The 24,247-nt window shown below is 37.2% G+C and overlaps 1 protein-coding gene across 4 annotated transcripts in view; it reads right to left on the bottom strand.

Annotated features, from left to right (window-relative positions):
- Positions 1-6,763: 6,763 nt before the first annotated feature.
- The window catches only part of DENND1B (DENN domain containing 1B), a 269,024-nt gene continuing 251,540 nt past the window's right edge, over positions 6,764-24,247 (bottom strand). For all 4 annotated transcript variants that reach the window (XM_032422402.1, XM_032422401.1, XM_032422404.1 and 1 more), the window contains 3 exons: positions 15,620-15,693; positions 14,412-14,628; positions 6,764-13,147 (listed from right to left, as the gene is read on the bottom strand). In XM_032422402.1, coding sequence (XP_032278293.1) covers positions 12,611-13,147; positions 14,412-14,628; positions 15,620-15,693 — 828 coding nt within the window. In that variant the 3' untranslated portion in view covers positions 6,764-12,610. The remainder of the gene's footprint in view (positions 13,148-14,411; positions 14,629-15,619; positions 15,694-24,247) is intronic.

Below are 24,247 nucleotides of genomic sequence, written 5' to 3'. Positions count from 1 at the left end.
AAGGAAGGAAGGAAGGAAGGAAGGAAGGAAGGAAGGAAGGAAGGAAGAGAAAAGAAAAAAGAAATTGCTCTCCATTTGAATAATTTGGAAACGCTTAATTTTGCAAAAAGATAAACAACTAAACACTAACCACCAAGAGTAGGTTTATTTGAAAACATTGTCATATAGAAAAATTCAGTTAAGTCTTAATCTTAAATGGTTTCTATTATGGAGATCCTAAAATATTAAGTCTCTGAGGTCCAGAATATAGACATCCCCATGGGAACCCAGGCTCAAATCTCCTAACAGTCTTTGTTATTTTTCTAATGCATTGATATTTCATTTTCTGATAGGCAGAGGGAAGCCAGGAGGTCCTCTTAACTGGTGATCAGAATAGTACATGGATTTCAATCCAACATCCCTCCATGGCCAAGTACTAATTTAGTTCCAATATGGAATCTGTAGTAATAGTACTTAAGTGTCTCAAACTGAAGAGAGCAAGGACAATCTAACAGTTATGCACTATCCGTGTGAAACAGCTAATAGCCAGCATCACTTATTAGGGGAGATTCCAATTTGTTGTTTTATTTAGCATTTGGTAGAATGCTATTGCTTTGGTAGAATGAGAGACCTTGTCAAAGGGAAAGATAAAAAGAATGGAGGAAACATTGTTTATAATTAGAAAGTAAAATACAATATTGATAGAGGCCAGCTTAAATTATTTGAAATGAAATACAAATTAAGTCCAGAACCTGTCTCATGAAAAAAACTGGCCAAACACACCCATGTGATAAAATCACATTTATTTAAATTTAATAGAGTTCAGTAACTTACATGAATATTATTTTGATCTATTGAAAGCATTTTAGTAGACCTCATATTGGCCTTCAAGAGTTACTAGTCCAGAGATAAGACAATTGTTAAAAGACTCAGAAGTGTCATAAAAATAGACTCCCTGTTGCCTAGCATATTTCATCTTAAGTCCTGTTTAATATATATTTGTTTTAAAGGGGGTGACTGGGCCTCTTATCAGAAGATATTTCTGTTTTCTTTGATCAAGAAATTAAAACTAGAGATAATAAATCTAGGTGAAAATATTGCAAGATGGCAGATCAATTCACAATTCAAAATTCAAGGCAGATCCTAGTGGCATTTAGGAATAAATCTGGTCAAAAACAGTCACCTTGCATGAAAGCCATTGCTGACAAGAGACTAGACAAACCTCACATTATTTAATCAATTATACAGACAAAGTAAAAACAGATTTCGGGGAAGCTGTGATATTTTTCATCACTGCTACAAGTTAGATATAAAAAGTTCCATTTTTAAAGTCAGTTAATTTTCTCCTTAAGTCTATAAAAATTTCTCTTTGCTGCCATCAGATGCCGGTTGGGATGTATAGAGTAGTTAGCACGTCTCTGTCCTCTGGTAGAGGGTAAGAATGATAACCCGGCCTGTATCATTTCTCTCCATAAACAGCTCTCTTTATTAAAAAACAGTATTCGTGATCATTGAATATTTGAAGCAATATTTGAAGAAACAGAGCACTCATCATGAATGTGAAATTTCTAACCGAATATTTAATCCAACTGTGTGTTGTAACTTCTCTTTCCCACAAAGTTTCTGCGTGTAAACCTCTTTTCCAGTCATATTCTCCTGCTATTTATTAGTGGAAGACTCATTAACTCAAATCCCCATTGAAAAATTCTGGAATTCCATGGGGGTGCCTGGGTGGCTCAGTCGGTTAAGCGACTGCCTTCAGCTTGGGTCATGATCCTGGAGTCCTGGGATGGAGTCCCACATCAGGCTCCCTGCTCGGCGGGGAGACTGCTTCTCCTGCTGACCCTCCCCCTCTTGTGCTCTCTCTCTCTCTCTCACACACACACTCTCGCTCTCAAATAAATAAAATATTTTTTAAAAAAGAAAAATTCTGAAATTCCAATCCCTACAAAGTTGGTGTGAAGGTTGCTGCTTCTTATCTGAATGAAAAATATCAACTAATTATCTCTACTCTCTCCTTTTGTGGTAAGATAAAGGGCACCCTCCCTTCTCCCTCATTGGTGGCTCATGTTAGAGTGCAGGAAAGGGTGAAAACATCGAAATTTGCAGTCTCCTCAGTTCCCTTTGATGTGTTGACTTTTACAGGAGTCTCATTCCTGTCACAAGTGGCAGCCCCAGTAAAGGGGTGCAGGCAGCAATGGGTGGCCTACTCTGTAGGTTAGACTTTCCAAGGCCACTGTTAGAGAAGGGTGGTGGGGTTGCCCTCCTGGGTCCTGTAAGCGTCCCTGGGTCAGCAGTGACTGCGCAAAGCAGCCTTGTTCCCTTAACTCAATCCAAGGTTGAGTTGTCAGGTAGCAATGACAGGGTGACACAGCTCCTGAAACACTTGGTGCTTTCCAGAACTTTTTAGTCTCCTCAAGTTCATTAGGAGATTAGGCCTGTCTTGTCACATGCACTTTCTTCAGAGTCCTTGCTCTGTTCTGGACCACCCTTTGCATGCACTAACTCCCTTGAAGAGTTTGAACAAATCTCTCCACCTGCTCCTAAGAGTGGCCCAATCTTAGGACACAAAGTAAGAGCCTTGCAACCCCAGAATTCTGCAAGCAGATATGCACACATCACCCTAAATCCGTGACCTGGATCGATATGTGGATGGTGAAAATCTGTCCAGCAAGAAACTGCCATGTTAGTGTAAACATCCATAAGCAGATTTAGCTGTTTTTCTCCCATCAGTGTTGTGTCCCAGTGAACTTTCTTGTATATCAGCATCACCACCCTTTGTGACCTATGAAAGGAAATGTGATCTCACTTTTCCTTGGTCAATACTATTTACTTTCCAGCACAGAGTGCTCTGTTCTGCTTTAAAGTCCACTCCTTAATCATCTTCTACCACCTCTTCCACCTATAAGACCAGGAAGGAAACTGAGCTAGCTGGCGACTCCTGGGCATCTCCCTACATTCTGCATCTCTCACCTTCCTGGTGTTGTATCCTTGAAGTTAATTAAATACAGGGGTCTGATCTCTCCGTAGGGTCTCCTGCCCCTGCCTCAACTTCCCAACTCGTTCTTTTGCAGACAGACAGTTTCACGGATGCCCAGACCTCTAAGGCTTTCAGCACTTCCCAACCCACATGAGGTTATCAAACTGCATGTGTTTTGAATTATTCAAACATATCTGGAACATACAAATCTCATTTTAAGACCAGTACCTATAGTAATACTTCCCTCACATTCATTCTAAATAGCAGAATTATTCAGTTTACTCATTTAATGAGAAAAAAAAAATCACCAAATGTCTTGCATTTGGTGCCAAGTACAACTGGTTTCTCTTCAGATCGCATAAGTCTTTCACCTTTAACATAATTAATTGAAATCAAACATAATCTGAAATCTTACCTGGGAGGAGAAACGATCGTGGTAGAAAAGATTGCACAGAACACACAGAAATTTCTGCAAGGAGTCAATTATCCTGAAGGGAGATTATTTTACTCTCCAGGGCAAAAAAGTAGCAGAGCTCCAAAAGAAGTGCTCCTGTGTGGAGGGAGGCAGTAACGGATGGAAAGGAGAGGGAAAGGAGAAGCCAACTACATAAACACTGGTCTGGTGACATTTAAAATGTGATAGGAGGAGAAAGTTTAAAAAAAAAAAAATAAAGTTCAGCCTGCAAGCAAGGATACCCAAGACAAATCACGAAATAAGATGCAGCTAATTAGGCTGAAATTTCCACATTGCTGAGTATGTCATTCAAAGTATCCATGATATCAACATGAGATCATGACCTGCTTTACCATGTGCCAAGGGTCAAATTTGATAAGGATTCTATCAAATAATTTAAATACAGCTAAGTTTTAAATGACCTCTAAATTCTTCCCTGCTGTGCTAACATTTTCAAAATCATGAAACAAATATGTGTAGAGAAATCACTGAAACAAACCAAATGTCAGTTGCTTGTGTATATTATTCAGTTTAAACCTTAAGATACATAATGGTCTCTACTGTTAACACCGTTAACCCAGACTAACCTACAGCTTGTAATAAGAGAGTGATAGCAAAGCAATTTGAAAATCCTCTTAAAATCTTGAAATCAAGATATCCAGAGAATTTTAACTCACTTTATAATTGCATGTTAAACATGAATATTAATACTCCATAATAATAGCATTCCTTGATTATGATACAGAATGTTACTTTGCTATACTGTGTTGATCCCCCATGTTTTAAATATAATTTTGATGAGAAAGAATTGCTTAAATTTTTCTAGCAGGAAATTTTTAAAAGACTAATTTCAAGTGTCTCTCAATTGTCATTTCTTTAGAAATTCACATGATTTTCTAACAGTTTGTCAAAGAGCATGTCCCTTATTATAAGGAGCCTATAATATAAAACAGAGCACTTCCTCCTACCATCTGTCTCACAAGTTGGGATTTTTGCCTAATGGGTTGTATCCAATTCGGACATTTATCAAATCTCTGAAAGCTTAGCTCTTATTTAAAAAATACTTTTTAAGTTTAAATTTGGGGGGAAATTGAATAAAATATTATGTGAATACCTTCAGTATATTTTGATATCCCAAAGTGAGACCTCAAATTAGAAACTGGAGTTATAAAAAGGAATGTGTCCATTTTCAATACAGGCTTTCAAGTGAAAGCCTTGCTTAAATGGTGTTAGTACAAAACACCATCAACATGAGGCAGTCTCCATATTTAAAGTAAGTTTGATTCTAAAGTAACAAAACTGAAGAGTAAGAAGTTTGCCTCCAATGCTGGTTCTTGACCAGAAGAAAAATTAAAAAGTCGTAGATGACATCTGTGAAGATTCTGAGAGGGCGTTCAGATGCTCTGAACAGCTTCCTTGATCTCGCCAAGCATTCTCTCACAGTTACCATGTGTAATCAAAGCGGGGCTCCCCAACCTGCTCTCCAACAACGGCCCATAAAATTGAAAGGGAAAAGATACCATAGAGAACACGTATATATACAGCAAAGTTTAGCTGAGGCTGAATTAGCTGAGCTGGAGAGTATGGGGGGATAAAAAGAAAAAGAGAAAAGGAGAATCTGTACATTAACGCAATCTCACCAAAGGATATCAGGAAATTCTGTACTCAACATTAAAATCTTGCATAGTGCATTTTGTAAAAAAAAAAAGAGAAAAAAAAAAGGCTTGTCTAATAAAGGAGAGAGTTGATAGAAAAGAAAATCATATGGAGAATGCATGTTAGGCATGCCATTTAGTTTTTGTCCTGCATTTCTGCCTAATACAGCATGGAGGCCAAAGCCAGACTGTCAGGTTCATATCCTAGCTTGGTCATTTGTTGGTATGGGACTTTAAGGATATTACCCATTTATTTTGTTCCTCAGTTTCTCCATGTTTACAAAGGACTAATTACAGTACCTACTCCAGAAACTTTTTTTTTAAAGATTTATTTATCTACTTTAGAGAGAGAGAGTGCACACAGGGCAGGGGAAAGGGGCAGAGGGAGAGGGAGAAGGAGAGAGAATTTTAGGCAAACTCCACACTGAGCGAGGAGCCCAGTGCAGGGCTGATCCCACGACTCTGAGATCATGACCTGAGCCAAAACCAAGAGTCGGTCACCAACTGACTGAGCCACGCAGGCGCCCCTACTCCAGAAACTCTTAAGAGCATGGTCCAGGCATCCCCCCCGACCCTTTTAAAGCCATACACATAGTTCTAATAAAAAGCTATGTTTGACAGCCACTGGATTAGAGAAATACAAGATTCATATAGCTTTATGTTACGGTTTTATATGGCAAAATGCCATGAATTCAAACATATACACAAAAGTTTCTCAGTAATAATTTATTCTAAGAACAGATACTTCTATTTTAAATAAAGGGATCTAAAACTTTAGGGAAATTAAGTAACAGATGCAAATCAATGGCAGAACTTGGGGGAAAGTTTTAATTCACCTGGAAACATCCACAGTACACTATTTTATTTTTATGCTATTCATACTGTATTTTTCACCTATATACACATTTTTGTGTGTGTCCTGTTACTCATTCTGTTACTTCTAGGCAAGAAAATTCTCAGACTCACTACATAATAATACTCCAAAGAGGATATTTTCTTTCACTTATACATAAGGAAAAGCCAATTGTGTTTTTTGTTTCTGCATCTATAAAATTAAGATATGACCATCTCTCTCATACACAGACACTTAGAAGTATTGAGACCAATCTCTGTGAAGGTGGTAGGCGAAATGTTAAAAAAAATCAAAATCAATATACACCTGAAACTAATATGACATTGAATGTCAACTATACGTTGATTTCAAAAAAAAAAAGCTTATATTATAAATCAATAAAAGTTAGCTAAACCTGATGTTTACAAGGATAATGTCTCTTTTCTTGTTGTCACACCTTTGCTTCTTCTATGGAAACAAGACAACTTCAGTGTATCACTCCCCAAAATTCTGTACCCAAAGGGAAGCTTTGTGCTCATTTCAATAGGAATTTCACTTTTGCCCTCAGTGGAACTGTCATAGCTCTTGGGTGAGACGTTCACCCTTCTAATCTCTGGAGCATTGTTCATATACTTTACTGCATTTCATTTCTGTCCTCGACTTTTAAATCAAAGTCAATAAATACAATTGTTGAACTTAGACAGTTCTGCTCTGGCCTATCCAGTGACATTCTACTTACCTATTCTATGATTTTAGAGCCTAATAAAATTAGCTGACCATACAGGAAAGAATGGACACCTCTCAAGCGGACCTGTCAGAAAGATTCAGGCTGGGATTTACACTGTAGCAGAGTTACAAAGCTCAGAGAGGAAGATGGCTGGGTCCTACAGCACCTCACCTGGAACACTGAGAGGAGTAACTGGCTAATTAGAAAAGAAGAGTCACCACCATGCAAAATTTTAATTATGACCAATTTTATTTCATAACTGCATTGTTGGGCACTTCATGGTAGTATGTAGTTCATCCAAGATTTATGTTTGCATATTTTTCAAAAAATTCCCCAAACAATACTTTTATGTACAATGTCCTCCCAATAGTAGTCAACTTTAGAGATGATTTATACTGTAGCCTCAAGGATGCAAGAACAGTGAAACAAATCTCAATGCTGGGTAGGTCTTTACAGACACCTGTCACCCTGTCTGGCAAAAAGCTCAAGATTTTCAGTCCTTTTAAACAGTTATTCATTTAAAGCAAAAGAAATAAGCTTTGGGAAAGTTCCGTTTTAACCTCTCATGTACCTTAATGCATATTAAGTTGTAGACTTCATGCAATTCATACTTGTTTGCTGTTTTAGGCATCGCTGTACGTACTAAATCGTAACAGATTCAAGAAATCTTGTTTTGGGTATAAGATCACTGAATGGTTCTCAAAATAACCACATGGAAGTTACACTACCTGAAGGATGGTGCGTTGAGCACGCACAGAGTTCAAGTTCGGTCCTGTCCTAAACATCGCATAACCAACCAGAGGGTGGATTTGTAAGGTACCTCATTAAGGTTCTCATCTGAGAAGTGAAATAACACAGAGACAAAAGAGACCTAGAGGTTTCTCACATCAAAGAGGTAATCATTTGTGACTTTGCAACCTTTTAAGATAAAAGATTGTGTATTTTAAATTACTTAACTAAAGTATGGTTTGAAGAAAACATAGCTTTCTGGATATAAAGCATCTACTTGACATTGCTGCTCAGTACCTTGTTTAATTTTTTGGTATGTATGCATATCACATCGAGAGCTACAGATTTTCCACAGTGCTTTTCTGCCTCATTCAAGTATAATAAAAGTAGAAATCTATAGAAGCTCTAAGGTTAAACAAACTGTACATTATACAAAAATTAACTTAATTTATAGACAGTCAAGAAGTATTGGCAATGCCCTTTATAAATCTTACCAAAGATTCATCACAAAGGATATTACAATCTACATATGTGGTCATCACCATACAAATGCCATTTAGATTTATGTGGTACAGAACTGAATATTTGTTAAATGTACACATGTAGAATCAGCATTTAGCACTATATACATTTGTTTTAAAGTAACAGTATTGTCAATACTAACCTAAGGTTCAGGATTTTCTTATTGCATATTTATGGTTGCTGAGGCAGTTAGTTATGATACAATAATGCAATATCCATAATTATTTTAAATAAACAAAAACATTTCTCCTCCCAACAATATAAAGAATTTTTTCTAAGATCACATAGAACATTGCTACATACAGCTTTACACAAATACTGAAAAACATGACCTTAAGGCATCTGCTAGAAAAGCAGATGTGCATATTTATATGAACTAAATTATGCAGGAAAAATATTGCACAAAATCCTATTATTTTCAAAATAAAATATGCTTTTCTAAATACACGATTCCCTATATCTTGACCGAATAAAAATGTTAACCAGTTTGCTCAAAACAATTCTGCCTCTTAAGTAAGCTTTAAGAAACAGACACTAACAAAGTTATCAGGCTTGACACAGGAAAGACGTGGGTCCTGACACAGAATCTGTAAAAGCTATTTCCTTATATTAAGAAGTGCTTTAGGGAATTAGATTTGGGTATTCATTTCACTTTCTGAAATTTGTGTTCTGACTTACAAGTATCTATCTACCCAGAGTCAGGGTCTTTTATGCTAAACAAATTTATTCATGAAAATAATCTTTTCGTGAAATTCCAGATTTTCTAGATGAGAAGGAAGATCTACTGCTGATTATGAGAATATTCACAGTTTTCTCCTCTTGATCAGGAGACTACCTCTTCATGTTATTTAAGAAAGAACTAATTCATGAACATTCCTGAATCCCATTATAAGGATATTAGCACAGAATCTGAACAACAGCACTGTTAAATACACTTTTAATTTAAGAGGCGGGGACAGGGGAGGCTGTTTCTAGAGAAATGCTATTATCAAGATAAAGACAGTAAAAACTAGTTTCCATCAACATGCACCTACACCCTCAGTTAATCCTAAAGTAAGTAAAGTGGCCTAATGATTACAAAGGAGCATCATGCCATTCTAGAGCTCTGTGCTGCCTAGATTGAGCATAGTGGGGACAGAGAATCAGAGAAACAAGGACACTTAGTCTCTAAGAGCTTCTAAGTCTGTCCTTTAAAAGTAGATATCTTAAAATAGCAGCATTATTATATTTGTTAAAATAATAAAGTTAATGAAATTAGAAGTGGTACCGTGGTTCTATACTTAGAGCATGTTTTAGATTAAGCAGCTTTAAAGGACTTTTTTTTTTTTTTTTTTGGTGTTAGAACCTTGGGCTAATAACTTCTAAGCAAAATATTATTATTATTAACAGAGATTTGTCATTTCTTTCCCTTTTAATTGGTTCCTTCAGAGCAGGGGCTATGTTACTTATTTTATTTCCTTATATCCCCAGTTACTGTACCTTGTATACGACCAGTACAAAGGGTCGATAAATATTTCCTAAGTGCAATGAGTTAGGAACAGAAAAATCATCCTGCTATGTTTTGGTACCTTCCTAAAATATGCTAAAGTAGGTAACCATCAAAATTTACCACTTAACAACACGCTGACCTAACAAAACAAGAGCTCTTAAATTCACACATGACTCTTCTATCTCCCCCTGAAATATCATAGATGCAATATTTAAGGACCCAAAGGATAAAAGCTAGAGTGGGACTCAGGGAGAATCATGACGGTTTAGAGGCCACATAAAAGACGGCGCACGATAGCCAAAGACTTATTCATTTATACAACTCTGGCAGAACAGGTAAAGCTTCTTTGAAAAACAAATTCAAACAGCAGAGGAGTTTATACAAATATTTCATTTAGTTATAATAGAAAATACGAACATAGGAGAAAATAAAATAATACTTTTGTTTGTTTCAGAATTCACCTTAATTTCACTTTATTCTCCCTATATCCACCATAATACTGGGAAGTCTAGTTTAAGAGCAGACTGAATACTCAAAATATTAATGATTTGAAATACTAATACTTTTGGATTAGTAGTCTCTTGGATACTAGCTTTCTGGATTTTTTCCAAGAATAACATGTAGAGCTTTTGTTTTTTAACAGAATATAAAAGCTGATTTTGCGTGTTAGAATAAGGCCCAGGTCCAGTTCAAAGATGCCTCGATGCAAATATACTTGTGAGTGGCCTCACGGCAACAGTCTTGCAGTCAAACATCCCCTGAGGTGATCAGATGATAGAAGAACCGACATTTCTGAGGCCACGATGTTTATTAAGCAAATGGACTAAAACTCCAATTTCACCTATGCTACACTCACAATTATCTCATTCTTCAGACTATGAATTCTGAAGGAAAACATGCATTTCAATAGTCATATTAAAAGACTTTTTCTTTTTAAAAAATCACAAAGAAATATTTGCCAAGCAGATTAACCACCGGAGTGACCTTTTTTCCTTCTCATTTAAAACAGCTCTTCTGATAAATCTACATGCTTTGACAAAGTGAAATGGAATTTTGTAATGAGTATATAAAGGCAAAATTTGACAAGAACCATGAGTCTTACTTTTGTGTTAATAAAATAAGGATTAAACACTTTTTTCCTTAATATACACAGACTCCCTCCTTATAAGGAAAACAAGATTTGTCTTCCTTTACAAACATGAATAAATAATTGTCCCCAATAAAACATATCTGTTTAGATTTTGGAATGTAGCTTAGAAAAGAAAAAAACTTGGTCATTTTCTTTAAATTATTTAAAGACTGACCTGGATAAATATTTTTAAGCAATGTTTTTAACAAATCCCCTTCTAGGGTCTTTTTTAACTGAAAATTAAATTCTTTCAGTAAATATTTTAGGGTACAGTCCTGATGGGGCTCTTGAATGGTTTCTCAAACAACTTTTCTAAAATGACAATTTTTAAAAAATAATCATGATTGGGGATGTACAGGATATATATTGAATATACAAATACCAAATTAACCATAACACCACTGTTTTTTTCCCTTTATTTTTTCCTGTCAATCTAGCCTATCATGAAGCAGTCAATGCATGATGCCTTCTGAGATGAATTTCAATGTTTAGCAGTGAATTTGAGGGAGAAGAGACAAATCTCCTATGCAGAAGGATTCCAAATAATTTTTGTAGATACTCCACCCTAAGCGGGAGGAAGCATACATAAAGCCCTACTCCTTAGGTGTGGGCTATATACTGTGACTTCCTTCCAAAGACTACAGTATAGAAAGGGAGGGAAAAGAGTATAGAGGAAAAACCTGACAAACACCACCTCAGCTAGGTTATCAAAGTCAACATCAACATTCACAAATCATGCTGACATTATGTACCTTGGGTATGATGTAATGAAAATGACATTTTACTTCTGTAATCTTCCTCCCCCAAGCCCACAATCACAGTGTAATCATGAGAAAAACAGCAGACAAATTCTAATAGAGGGATATTCTATAATATATTCAACGAGCAGATCAGTACTCTTTAAACCTGTCAGGGTTATCAGAAACAAGGAAAATGAGAAAATGTCCCAGCCAAGAGGAATCTAAAGACACATGACAACCAAATGTAATGTGGTATCTTGAATGGGATTCTGGAAGAGAAAAAAGACATTAGGGAAAAACTAAGGAAATCTGAATAAAGCATGGACTATCAATACTGGTTCACTAATTGTGGCAAATGTACCATACCAATGTAAAACATTAATCATAGGAGAAATTGTATGCAGGGACATAATGGGGACTCTCTGTACTTTCTTCGTAATTTTTCTGTAGATCTAAAACTTCTAAAATATAAAGTCAATTATTTTAAAAAGTAAATTTGAGATGATAAGAAATATTTTGAATTATTAGTTAAGAAAAAAAAAAAAAACAGGAACATTTCTTTATCAGGACAGTTCGTGTTGCATTTGGCTTTCTGGGGCTGGATTCCTAGATAGCAAAGGCATACAGAGACTGAAAAAATTTTAAAGTGTCTCATTTGTAAACAGAAGTCATTAATTTCACATTGTAATTCAGCACTTCATATATTTCACTGAGTGAAAGGTAAATGTGTACCTTTATACATTTTGGAAAACATGGCGCAGTGTCCACAAGAGAGCTTTTAAATTTTGAAAAATGAATTTTGTCCTTGATTCAACGAATAGAAAAAGGCATTATTGCTCTGCAGAACACTTATAACTTATCCTTCAAAATTTACAGGTAATTCCATAAATTATTAAAGTATGCTAAATATAGGCTTAGGATTAAGGCAGTTAGTGGGTCAACAGTTTCAGCAGTTTCAGGCTAGTTTTGATAAGTTTTGATATCCTGACCAGTTCATGCTCAACCAGATTAGTAGGGTCGCTACTGGTTATGCGCAAGGGTTATATATGCATATTAGTTTAAATAAAATGAATGGCATTAAGCACCAAATACTGGGAAATCATGTTTGACATATACTTCCAATATACATACAAACTAGTACCTGATTTAAGAGCAGAGTAGAAGAATCAGCTTTACATTTAAAAATCAATCGATAATATATATTCACGAGATGAATGAGTGGGGAAAATGTATGTTCCAAATGAAAAATAACTTTTAGACAGCACTAAGAACTGTCATTCCTACAAATAATTCTGTTTACTATAGAGATCACAAGGAATCCTAAAATGTCTCCCTAGAAGCTTGGATGCAAGTGAGTGACTCTTAATAGTTGATTTAAGGGTGATTTCCACGCGTGTTTTCTTCTGAAATGTTTAAGTCTTGCTGGAAGGCAGACGTTATGTGACATAACGACACCACTTCATGAAGCAGTCCAGAATCTTCTGAAGTCTCTTTGGCTTCTTTCCCTTCTTTCTCCCAAGGAACAAAAGTAGATGAATGTCGCCCAAGGCTGGGTGTAAGCAGATCGTCTGAAATCTGGCTTAGTGTTTCTTTCTTTTCTGTTTTAGCTTTTTCATTTTCGGAAACTTCAGGCAAAGCGAGCTGGAGATCCAATCCTGAAGCAGAAGCTGGCTTTTCCATGACCGCAGGCTCCCTCATATTGTCAACATTGAGGTATTTTTCATTGTTTTCCTCTTTCAGGATAAACAGAGAATCTGTCAAACCGCTGCAGGAAACGCGCTTCCGGGGAGAGGGAGGAAGGTGTTTGCCATGGAGGGCACTATCATCTTGCCCGAGATGCCACTCTGCTTGATCACCAGAACCACTGCAAAGCAGGGCCAGATTATTCTCACTAGGTGCATTGGATGTATTCTGAAAGAAGAAACAACAAATTCAGAAAAATTTTAATGAGATTATGTTACATGAGCATTTTTTTTCCATTTTGAAATAAAATATTAATATCTTTCAAGGCTGACAACTGGGAAGTCCCCCCAGAGGAAATACAGCGTTAATTCTGAGCACCTGCAAATGGCTCTATTAACAAGAAAATACATAAACATATACAATTTTTTATTTATCAATTATACTTCAACAAAGCTGAAAAGGTAAATGAAAAAAACCTGCCAACCCCCAGCCCCTCAAAACCCCCAAATAGACCAACTACATCAAGCCAAGTTCTGGAATTACAATCACCACAGGGTGGCCATTACTCACACTTCCATCTCTTGTGTTTTTAAAACATTTATTTCACTATGTTTAAAACACTCTTCATTTTTGAAGCAATATAATGAAAACCTACTTGAATTGAGACATTTCTTAAACATATTTTCGAAGATCCAGGAAATACGGAAAAAAAGTGGGAACATTTCATACTTAAAAAATTCCCCAGAAAAGACAACTATAAAACTAGATTGTAAGAGAATATTACGGCTTGATAAAAAATTTTTTCAATGAATGTCAATAACCACCAGAACTGGATACATAAATGGGAAAATACAGAATTCTGAAACTAGGGGCTCCCAGGTGGCTCAGATGGTTAAGCGTCTGCCTTCGGCTCAGGTCATGATCCCAGGGTCCTGGGATCGAGCCCCGCATCGGGCTCCTGGCTCAGTGAGGAGCCTGCTTCTCCCTCTCCCTCTGCCTCTAACCCTGCTCATGCTTTCTCTCTCTCTCTCTCTGTATCTCTGTGTCTCAAATGAATAAATAAAATCTTTAAAAAAAATAAATAAATAAATAAAAAATAAAAATTAAAAAAAAAAAAGAATTCTGAAACTAGAAATAATTCTTAATGATTAAATTTTCTCATATTTTTGAAGAGTTGACTACTTCCCTGTTAGAGGTTAAATGCTTTGACCAACTAAGATTATAACATGAGGCAATTCACACCAAAGGGTAAGAATGTTTTCATTTAATTTTTTTAAATAGATTTTTATTTATTTGAGAGAGAGAATGAGAGAGAGCATGAGAGGGGGGAGGGTTAGAGGGAGAAGCAGACTCCCTGCCGAGCAGGGAGCCCGATGCGGGACTCGATCCTGGGACTCCAGGATCATGACCTGAGCCAAAGCCAGTCGCCTAACCAACTGAGCCACCCAGGCGCCCCCTCATTTAATTTTATAGGCTGAAAAAATCAACTAACTGTAGGTTTGTAATCAATATCATCCATTGATCTGAAGAAATCCAAGCTCTTCGCTGCTGCTAGCTTTCCTTGGTCTGAGCTGTGTGTGCTCAATGTGTCTAAGATTTCTCCTAGGAGGTCCATTTCGCCTGAGTAAGGACTCTTTACTCTTGTTTCAACGGAGTCATCACTTTCATAAAAATAAGCAGAAGCTTCTTCTCCATCTTCAGAGGACAACCTGAAGGAAAATGAAGCATGCATTAGCAGTCACACCTACACGCTCACACACCTACACATGTATGTGAGCAACTCTCCCCAGTTACATTCAATCAGTGAGAGTCTTAAAACCAAAGTGCTTCTCAGCAGAACAACAACAAAATGGTGAATTGGTTCATGGCCAAATTCTTTAGAGTGATGTGTGTATACCAATTCAAATACAGGAAATTTTGAGTATGTGCACTAAGAAAATACAAACAGACAGCTATGGGACCTTACTCAATTTGGAAGCCAAAGCAGTGCTTTTCACACAGTCTAGTTCTGTGGGATTTGGGACATTAGCCTTAGAAATAGTAGATGGAACTTTTGGAAAGCTTGCTATAGCCTGAGTTCACTTTCAATATTTGTATGTGGTTTTCCCTTTATTTATTCACATATTTTAGAGAAGAGTGCATATTCCTTTATATAGACAAAGATATACTTAATGGAGAAAAAAAGACTGTCCATTTTGACACCCCCATATAAGTTTAAATTGTTTAAAAAAACTAAACGCTATTGTTATTGCCCTTACTTTATGGTGAAATTAATTTTTAATACTTTGTATTAAAATTTCCTCTTCTGATATCACCACAGATTTAAAGCCCTCCCCCTCCCTAGCTTGTTTTAATTGACTATTATCACTGTTGCTGCCATTTAACCTGCCCCTCTTCATGAGCAGGGTAGGGGTCGAACTTAGGTGGGCTCCTATTTCCCCTTTAACACTATCGCAGATATTTCTGTAGGCCTTACCGCTTTCCAAGAACAAGATATTTCAGGTCTACCTTGCTTTCCCATCTCAAGATTCATCCCCCATGAGACTCCAATGAGCACTGGTTAATTTTGCTGAAAAACACTGCAAGGGAGCAAAATCTGATCTCTAGGAGTGTACATCCTTTGATTATCTTTTGAAATCCTAAAATGTCTGCCTTTCAGCCGCAACACTTAGCAGGACAGTAAAATCCATCACGACTTACTTGCTCGCTCTCTCGTCATAGTCATCATCATACAGAGCACCATCAAGACTCTTAGGAGGTCTTTTTAAGCGTGCCTAGAGGGAGGAGTTGACCATAAATTGGCATTAGTAGTTAAAATAAGTCTTTTTCATAAATTTTAAAGGAAAAATTTGATTTGACAAGAACGCTTTTAAGAGAAATATGAATTCAGGATCTTTTAACATTACTCAGTAACTTGACAAGCTGTGTAGTAAGAAGGGGAGGGAATCAGGCAATACTGATGTCAACACTTACAGCTCAAATCAATAGACAAAAAACAAATCACTGGATTGAATACACACACACACACACACACACACACACACACACACACAATGATCTAGTCTGTTAGTCCCTGGTTTAAAAATACTTAATTTATAATCAATTATATCCCCATGCACTTAACCCCCAGCTTCAATAATCATCAATATTTGCCCATCTTGTTTCTTTTATCCGTCTCCCCAATTATTTTAAGGCAGTACTTCTCAATACTTAATGTGCATATAAATCTCTTGGAGATCATGGTAAAAATGTAGATTCTGACTCTACTGGGTTCTAAGGATGAGGCCGGAGTTTCTGCATTTCTAACAGGCTCTTAGGTAAAGTTAGTGCTGCTGGATCTGAAGGTCCCTCACTGAATAGCAAGGTTTTGAACTGAATGCTAGACAACCTATCATTTCACCTGTAAACACTTCAATATATCTTTAACAGATATCATTATCTTACCATACAAATTAACAATTATTCTTTAACATCCTCTATTCTCAGACCATTCTCATATGCCCTATCACCCCCAAAATATTTTAGTTTGTTTATGTGGACCAGAATCTCAACATGGCTAACACTATTTGGTTGATATGTCTGTCAAGTCTCCTTCAGAAACTATCAGTTACACCTTCCCCATCCTTTGTGTCATTTGTGGCCTTGAACATGTGATTCTTATCCTCTTCCTATAAACTTGGCAGTCACATCTGGAAGCTTGGTTAGACTGTTTCTGGTTTTTTGTTTTTCTCTGTTTTTGGCAAGAATATGCTACATGTGTTTGAGATGTGTTTTTTTTTACTGCATCACACCAGGAGGTACATCATGTTAAGATGTCTCACATTGGTGGTACTAAGATCCATTAATGGCTTCAGGATTCAGGTTGGCTGATACTATCCATTATGAATTTTCTTTCACTTGATGGTTTTAGCATCCTATGATAGTCCTTGGGTAAATTAATTATGCAAAATTATGTTTTTCAAAAGCATTCCTTCTATCTTTACTTGTTGGCATTCTACCAAGACTTTTGTCCTATTAACTATTTGGCTATTCTGAAATACAAGGTGTACAGCAGAGGTAGGATAAATTCTTGATGCTTTCCTTTTGTTCAACAATTTCCAGAGTAATGAGCTTATGCCTACCAATCTCTAAATGTGAGCTGTGAGGGTTTTTAAAATGTCATCATCATTTGTATATATGTGATGTGGCTCAGCCTATCACAGTTGTTGTTCTTGATTTTTTTTTAAAGATTTATTTATTTGAGAGAGAGAGAGCATGCAAGTGCAAGAGCGTGCATGGTGGGGAGGGGCAGAGGTAGGGGGAGAGGGAAAGAATCTCCAGCAGACTGTGCTGCGTGACCCAGGCGCCCCTCTTCTTGATGTCTGATCTGTCTCATTTTTTAATGATACCATGGTTATGTTTTTAAAATGGTTCTTAACTCTTAAAGATATATTTTGAATATTTGCAGGTTAAATATGCTGTGCTATTTACTTCAAAAAAAGCCAGGGGTGCGTCGGGATCATGGGTAGGGCTGGTACTGAAATAAGACTGACCGTACATTGATAACTGTTGAAGCTGTACTTTTGAAAGGTAACCAGGAATTCTTTTTTTTTTTTTTTTTTTAAGATTTATTTACTTGAGAGAGAGAGAGAGCGAGTGGGAGGCACAGAGAGAGAGAGAGAGAATCTCAGGCAGATTCCACGCTTAGCATGGAGCTGGACAGCGGGGCTTGATCTCACAACCACGAGATCATGAACTGAGCTGAAACTAAGAATCATATGCTTAACCAACTGTGCCACCCAGATGCCCCATGGTATCCAGGAATTCTTATAAGCTTCTCTTTACTTTTACATCTTTAAATTATGTAAAGTGTTTTATCCACAATAAAATAATTTTTTAAGTTTTTTTTTTAAATGGTCCCATCTTTGGTCAGTGTTAGCCCATTCAAGTTGTTTTCCGTGTCCTTTTAAAAAAGATTTATTTATTTATTTATTTGACAGAGAGAGACAGCAAGAGAGGGAACACAAGCGGGGGGAGTGGGAGAGGGAGAAGCACGCTTCCCGCTGAGCAGGGAGCCTGACGCAGGGCTCGATCCCAGCACCCTGGGTTCATGACCCGAGCCAAAGGCAGACGCTTAACGACTGAGCCACCCAGGCGCCCCTCCTGTGTCCTTTAAACATGATCTCAGAAGCTCTTTAGTAAGCTTCTTGCTTTTGGCCTAACATAATGTCTCATTTCAACTTACATATTTTCTGCATCAGACCTAGAATCAGCCACTTCCTAAAAGAGTTTGGTTCTTTTAAGTAGGAAATGACATTTAAAGGCCAGATCTGGGTGCTATGGGTGCCCATGGCAGCAAACCATGTTTCTGAGTGGATGGCAGCAAAGCTGAATTTGGAGACTTGAACTATTATATCATCAGAGGACTAACTTTCTGTCTTCCGATTCTGATCTCCCAATCTAGACAACTCTTTTCTTCTATTGCAGCCATAAAGAATAAGCAAATCTCTGGAATCTATGGTACTGCATCCTTACTCCTCCACACCCTCTATGCCCATGCTGGGAGTGGTAGGAAGGAAAGAATGAGTAGAGAGAAATATGTTTTTGTAAACCCTGGAGGAGTGTGTAGTGAGTTTCTCCATGAGTTTGGTGATTAGCTATGTATTGGGGCCTATAACTGTAATAATCATTTTACGACAAGTTTAAGGTATGTGAGTCAAAAAGAAATTTGAGGAATGGCCTAGGCACACAACTATCACAGTATTATTTCTGAAGGGAAAACACATTTCATCCACCTCCTCCAAAACTCACAAAATATAGTACAATTCTTTGTTTCTAAAAACAAGTAATTATTATTACATTGACATCTGTATATGCTTAACATTATGCCAGGTAGGGGTCATGCATGCAATTATTGCAAGAAAAAAAATCAGAACTAAAACCAAACAAAACTATGAGGGAGCTGAGACTTCATGCTGCTACTTAAAAAATCACTATTGACTATTTAAGAATTATTACAAGATATTAAATACATAGCTTAATATTTATGTTTGTAAATACTTTGGAAAGCACTCTCACATACACATGCAGTGGGGCTGGGGTCTGGGAATACAGAGTTGAGTTAGGCTGAGTCTCTGCCATTAAGTAGCTCGGAGTCTAATGAACCCCACGATCAATCTGGAGGTATACCACAGAGGCTCCAAAATTTGCTCAAGATCATACACCTTATCAAGAACAGGAACCACAGCCAATGTCTTTCTCTGCTGTGTTGCTAGTCCCTTGTTCATTTTCTTTTTTTTTTTTTTTTAAGATTTTATTTATTTATTTGAGAGAGAGAGAATGAGAGAGAGCACATGAGAGGGGGGAGGGTCAGAGGGAGAAGCAGACTCCCTGCCGAGCAGGGAGCCCGATGCGGGACTCGATCCAGGGAGTCCAGGATCGTGACCTGAGCCGAAGACAGTCGCTTAACCAACTGAGCCACCCAGGCGCCCCCCTTGTTCATTTTCTTTCAGAAGTTACTTTTATATTCTACATCTGCCTGAATATACTGGAGATTCTCAGTTGTTTTATTTTGTGTTGTTGTTAACCACAACTTTTTTTATGAAGCTACCCACATAAGCTTCACAAATATGTTTGAATTTGGTTTTTTATTTCCTAGCTAGGTGAGGGTTCTATCAATTTCTAAATAGGGATGTTGTTAAATGGTATATCTGGTAATGAATTTTCACAATAGAGTTAAAATCAGAAATACAACTGATTAGTATATTTTCCTTTTATGTGTGTTAATATTTGTGCTATCTATACTCTTAGTACATGTACTTACAAATTGTTTGGCTATTTGAAATAAGCTCCTAATTAGTAGTTATTGGATATATATCAGGCAGTAGGAACTGCAATCTCCATATATGAAGTGACAATGTACAAACACATAGTCAATGTGTCAATGTTGATGACATAAAATTACATAATTGGTTAAGGTCACACAAGAAAAACAAAGGGGGAAAAAGTTACAGTTTGATTAACATTTAAGGTAGAGAAAAATGGCAGCTTATGTAACATGAGCATCATGAGTTTCTAAGCTTTTATGAACCCAGATTATCCCTACATTACTGTTTCTGGTGGATTGGGACTCAGGTACTATGCTTTCAGGGGAAATAAAGGATTGTTTCCACTATGCCAGAACACACAACAGAGGGCAAAAAGACCTGGCCACAATTTTGTAAATAGAAGTCTTTTATGGATAATTGGTAGCAAATAAGCTTAGACTGCAGAAAATATATTGTGTATTCTTTAGGATGGTAATACATAGCCAATAACAGTACATCTTTACCTGGGTTCATAAATCACAGATATATTGTTACTGAAAACCTGCACACTAAACTAAACAGAAACTGAAATATAAATGACTAAGAAAGAGAAAAGTAATCTCAATACACAGAATAAAAATAAAATACCTACACTTTTTTAAATACAACTGACCTTTGGGAAGAAGTATATATTTTAATTGTTTTAACTGTAACAGTAATAAGCAGATGCAAATGCCAGTGGAATGAGTTCTGTATATTATATGTATTCAGAGAAAAAATTTCTATTTCAGATCTGGATAGAAATCTCAAAGGAAGAAGTGCCCAACAGGAAAGTTGTTAGGGGCAATAAACACTTTCATCATAAATGATTATCTCCCACTCCCTGAGATAAGTGCCAAGACAGTCATAACATGGCCTGTAGTTAGGGACAGACGCTTTTTTATGAAGTGATTAAGAGATAAAGATATAAGCAGTCAACATGGTAAAAAATATTGAAGAAAAGGAAAAAAATAAGTGGATTCCCAAGGGGAAAAAACACCTTAAAGATATTTTTTTCAAAGATCTGCTGGATGATGGGACATCCTGCAAGCACGTGGAAACTCGGCAGACAGCAGGGCAAGCCGGCCACCCCCTGGGTATCTGCTCTTTGCCATTATTTAGGTTCCTCTCTTTTCTGCATTTTGAAATGTGTATAGTTTTTTCATAACTTTTTTAAAAAAGACGTATTTATTTACTTGAGAGAGAGAGCAAGTGGAGGGGGCAGAGGGATAGGGAGAGAGAGAATCCCAAGCAGACTCCCTGCTGAGCCCAGAGCCTGACACAGGGCTCAATCTCACCACCCTGAGATCATGACCTGAGCTGAAACCAAGAGTCAGACAGTTAACTGACTGAGCCACCCAGGTGCCCCCATAACGTTTTTATAGAAAGGTGAAGAGACTTCTTCTTTTCTGGTCAGAATACCAATAATAGTCCAGTTTTTAAAATTTATTGCCACAAGGGACAGAATTATAATGCTGTTTTTTGCTGCCTCCAATCTTTAAGACATGTTAATGGACTGGGATGACATTTTCTGGGTGTCCACAAAGTTAGCCAGCCACCAGCCTCTTTTAATCATAAAATTCAAGCTTTTCAGGTTCTGATATTTTAAAACATGATTAGAGTTGTAGGAAATGAAGGTAATAATAAAGTCACACAAAAAGAAAACAGTTACATTGTACACATTTTAGCACATGGTATCACATTGATCTTCATAATCTCAGGCAAAAATCCCTTAGTCTGCTATTTGTTTAATGGATATTGATACCAGTAATCAAATCTAACTTAGAGATTAATAAATTCACTTAAGTAACACTTTATTTAGATAAACAATACTCTCATAAAAATGCACACAGTTTTTGCCAAATGAAATGCAACCATTTCAACCATTAAAATATCTTACCATACACATGGTAAAAATACAGCTAATGGGCGCCTGGGTGGCTCAGTTGGTTAAGCGACTGCCTTCGGCTCAGGTCATGATCCCGGAGTCCTGGGATCGAGTCCCACATCGGGCTCCCGGCTCAGCGGGGACCCTGCTTCTCCCTCTGACCCTCTCCCCTCTCATGCTGTTTCTCTCTCTCTAATAAATAAATAAATAAAATCTTTAAAAAAAATTTCAGCTAAAATTAATTAAGAGGATATTTCTCCATCCTTCAAATCAGCATCACACAGTTTTATTTTTAAAACCTAAATATACATTTGCCAGAATATGCCTCAATGTTCCTTTTGTAAAAAACCTTGTATCTAGTAATTTTACTCCCTTGATTGATTAAAAGCATTAATTGCCTTCAAGGTAAAAGTCAAACTTCTTGGCATTAAGGAGAGACTGCCATCCAAACATGGTCAAGACCTATCTTTTTGCTTTTTCTTTTTGTTCTTCTCCCCATGTCCAACTGGCCACCACCTAATACTTTAGCCACAGCAAATGACTTATTAGTTCTCATATGGAATTCACTGTTATACCATTGCACACAACGGACCTTTTGTCAGAATTTACCTTTGCTTTCTTTACTAAAAACAAAAACAAAAAACAGTCCTACTTATTCCTCAATATGTAACGCAAATGTAACCTCTGTAAAGCCCTCCTATACCTGCCCTTTATGTAGCCGCGTATTTGGCAAACATCTGGCCAATGGATTAATCATATTGTATTTTCTGTTTATGTGTCTGCTTGCACAATTGTACCCTGAGCTTTCGATAAGTGAAAGTCACATCTCATGCTTCTTTGTGACTTTTGGGCTCTTTTGTATGACTTCTCAGCATGGAAAACAGTAGTATGCATATAATAGGTGCTTACTGGACGTTTGTGGAATAAAGAGATGCCAAAAAGTCAGAGAAAAATGAGATGTAGCTGCTGCTTTATTTTCAGGGAGTGCAGAGTAGCAGCTTTTAGTTGGTTTTCAAGAAATATTTGTTGAAGGAAACAAACAAAAAGGATAAATAACTTTCTTCATTTTGCTCTTCATTTATCAGGTCTTGCAAGTCCAGGCCCTTGGCCCCTTGCCCACTTCATTCACTTTGTTCTAACCCACAAGGCATTGCCATAGCCTTCTTTCAATCCCTTATATTTGCCCTGACTTGTTCCACCAAAGGACCTTTGCACATGTTGATTCCTCTCCCTGAAAAGCTTTTTTACATTTATTCCCTGTTCCTATCCCCATTATCTCTGTATGTACACATCTGTTCTCATTTGAAAATCTAAGTCTCTATTATCCTGCTTTGTAGAATGCTACAGCCTCTAAACTGCTGATAGATCTTTTAAAAGGCAAACTTAACAATACTACACTCCTCTTTAAATAAATCCAATGGTTCCTTACAATTTTGACGATAAATCTCATCCTCCCTACCTTTGCCCAGAAGAATCTGGCTAAGTTAGTCTCTCTGAAGGTTCCATTTGCTATACAGATGTCTGTTCCCACACTACCAAGCCCTCTTCTTTGCTTGTATGCTTCCCAGTGTCTTCTGCCTCTGTCCTACACGTGTGTTGATGTGTCTACCAGAACTTCCCTCTCCATGGTGTTTCCCCTCTTTTTCTAATTATCCTTCATGCCTTAGCTCATGAATTCCCCCTTCAAGAAATATTTCCTCATTCATCAATTTATATGCCACCTAAAGTACCTGTACACATATTCTCATGGGACTTGTCCATCCCACTGTACTATGGTCATGGTTAAATTCTCTCTCTCCCACTGTACAGGAGATTCTTGATGGCAGGTGTCTTGCTAATTTACCTCTCATACCCTCACCAAGCACGTGTGTGGTACATATTAGTGTCAGAAAAACCGTAAAAGACGTTGAAAGGAACAAAAGATTATGTAGTGTCCTATCAGAATTCTGGATGTTGTTTAGACGCCTTTGTGGGGTTATCGGATTCTATAGTAATCTGAATCTTGCATTGTCTTTATCTACCTTGCCAGGATACAACTGGACACAAATCATGCAACCAAGCAGAAGTTAGGACAAGCCACTATGATGAAACAAAGGTTGGCTATATTTATGGGGCCAGTGGCTACAATGCCTTCCCAGGAAAACATGCCTGGTGTCTGTCTGACAGAGTCCAGCTTTACAAGTGCCTTTCTGAGCAAGTCAGGGAACAACAAATCTGGAAAACTTTGAGAAATTCACCCTAATTTATAGGCATTTCAGATAGAACTTATGGTTGGAAAGATTTCTTGGGTTTGGTTTCCTAGCCTCAGGATATGAAATAACAGACTTTTTACAAGCCCAAACTGAGATTTCTTATGAAAACTTCCAGAAAGGGGCACCTGGGTGGCTCAGTCAGTTAAATGTCCATCTCGTGATGTTGGCTCAGGTCATGATCTCATGGGTGGTGGGATGGAGACCTGTATCAGTCTCCATGCTCAGCGGGGAGTCTGCTTGGGATTCTCTCTCTCTCCCTTTCCCTCTGCCCCTCCCTCCACTCACTCTCTGTCTCTCTCTAGAATAAATAAATCAAGAAAGAAAGAAAGAAAGAAAGAAAGAAAGAAAGAAAGAAAGAAAGAAA

This window comes from Phoca vitulina, unplaced genomic scaffold (genome assembly GCF_004348235.1).
Source record: "Phoca vitulina isolate PV1807 unplaced genomic scaffold, GSC_HSeal_1.0 scaffold26, whole genome shotgun sequence".
NCBI classification, from domain to species: Eukaryota; Metazoa; Chordata; class Mammalia; order Carnivora; family Phocidae; genus Phoca; species Phoca vitulina.
The sequence above is the reverse complement of the archived record's forward strand: the minus strand, read 5'-3'. Positions and strand labels throughout refer to the sequence as shown.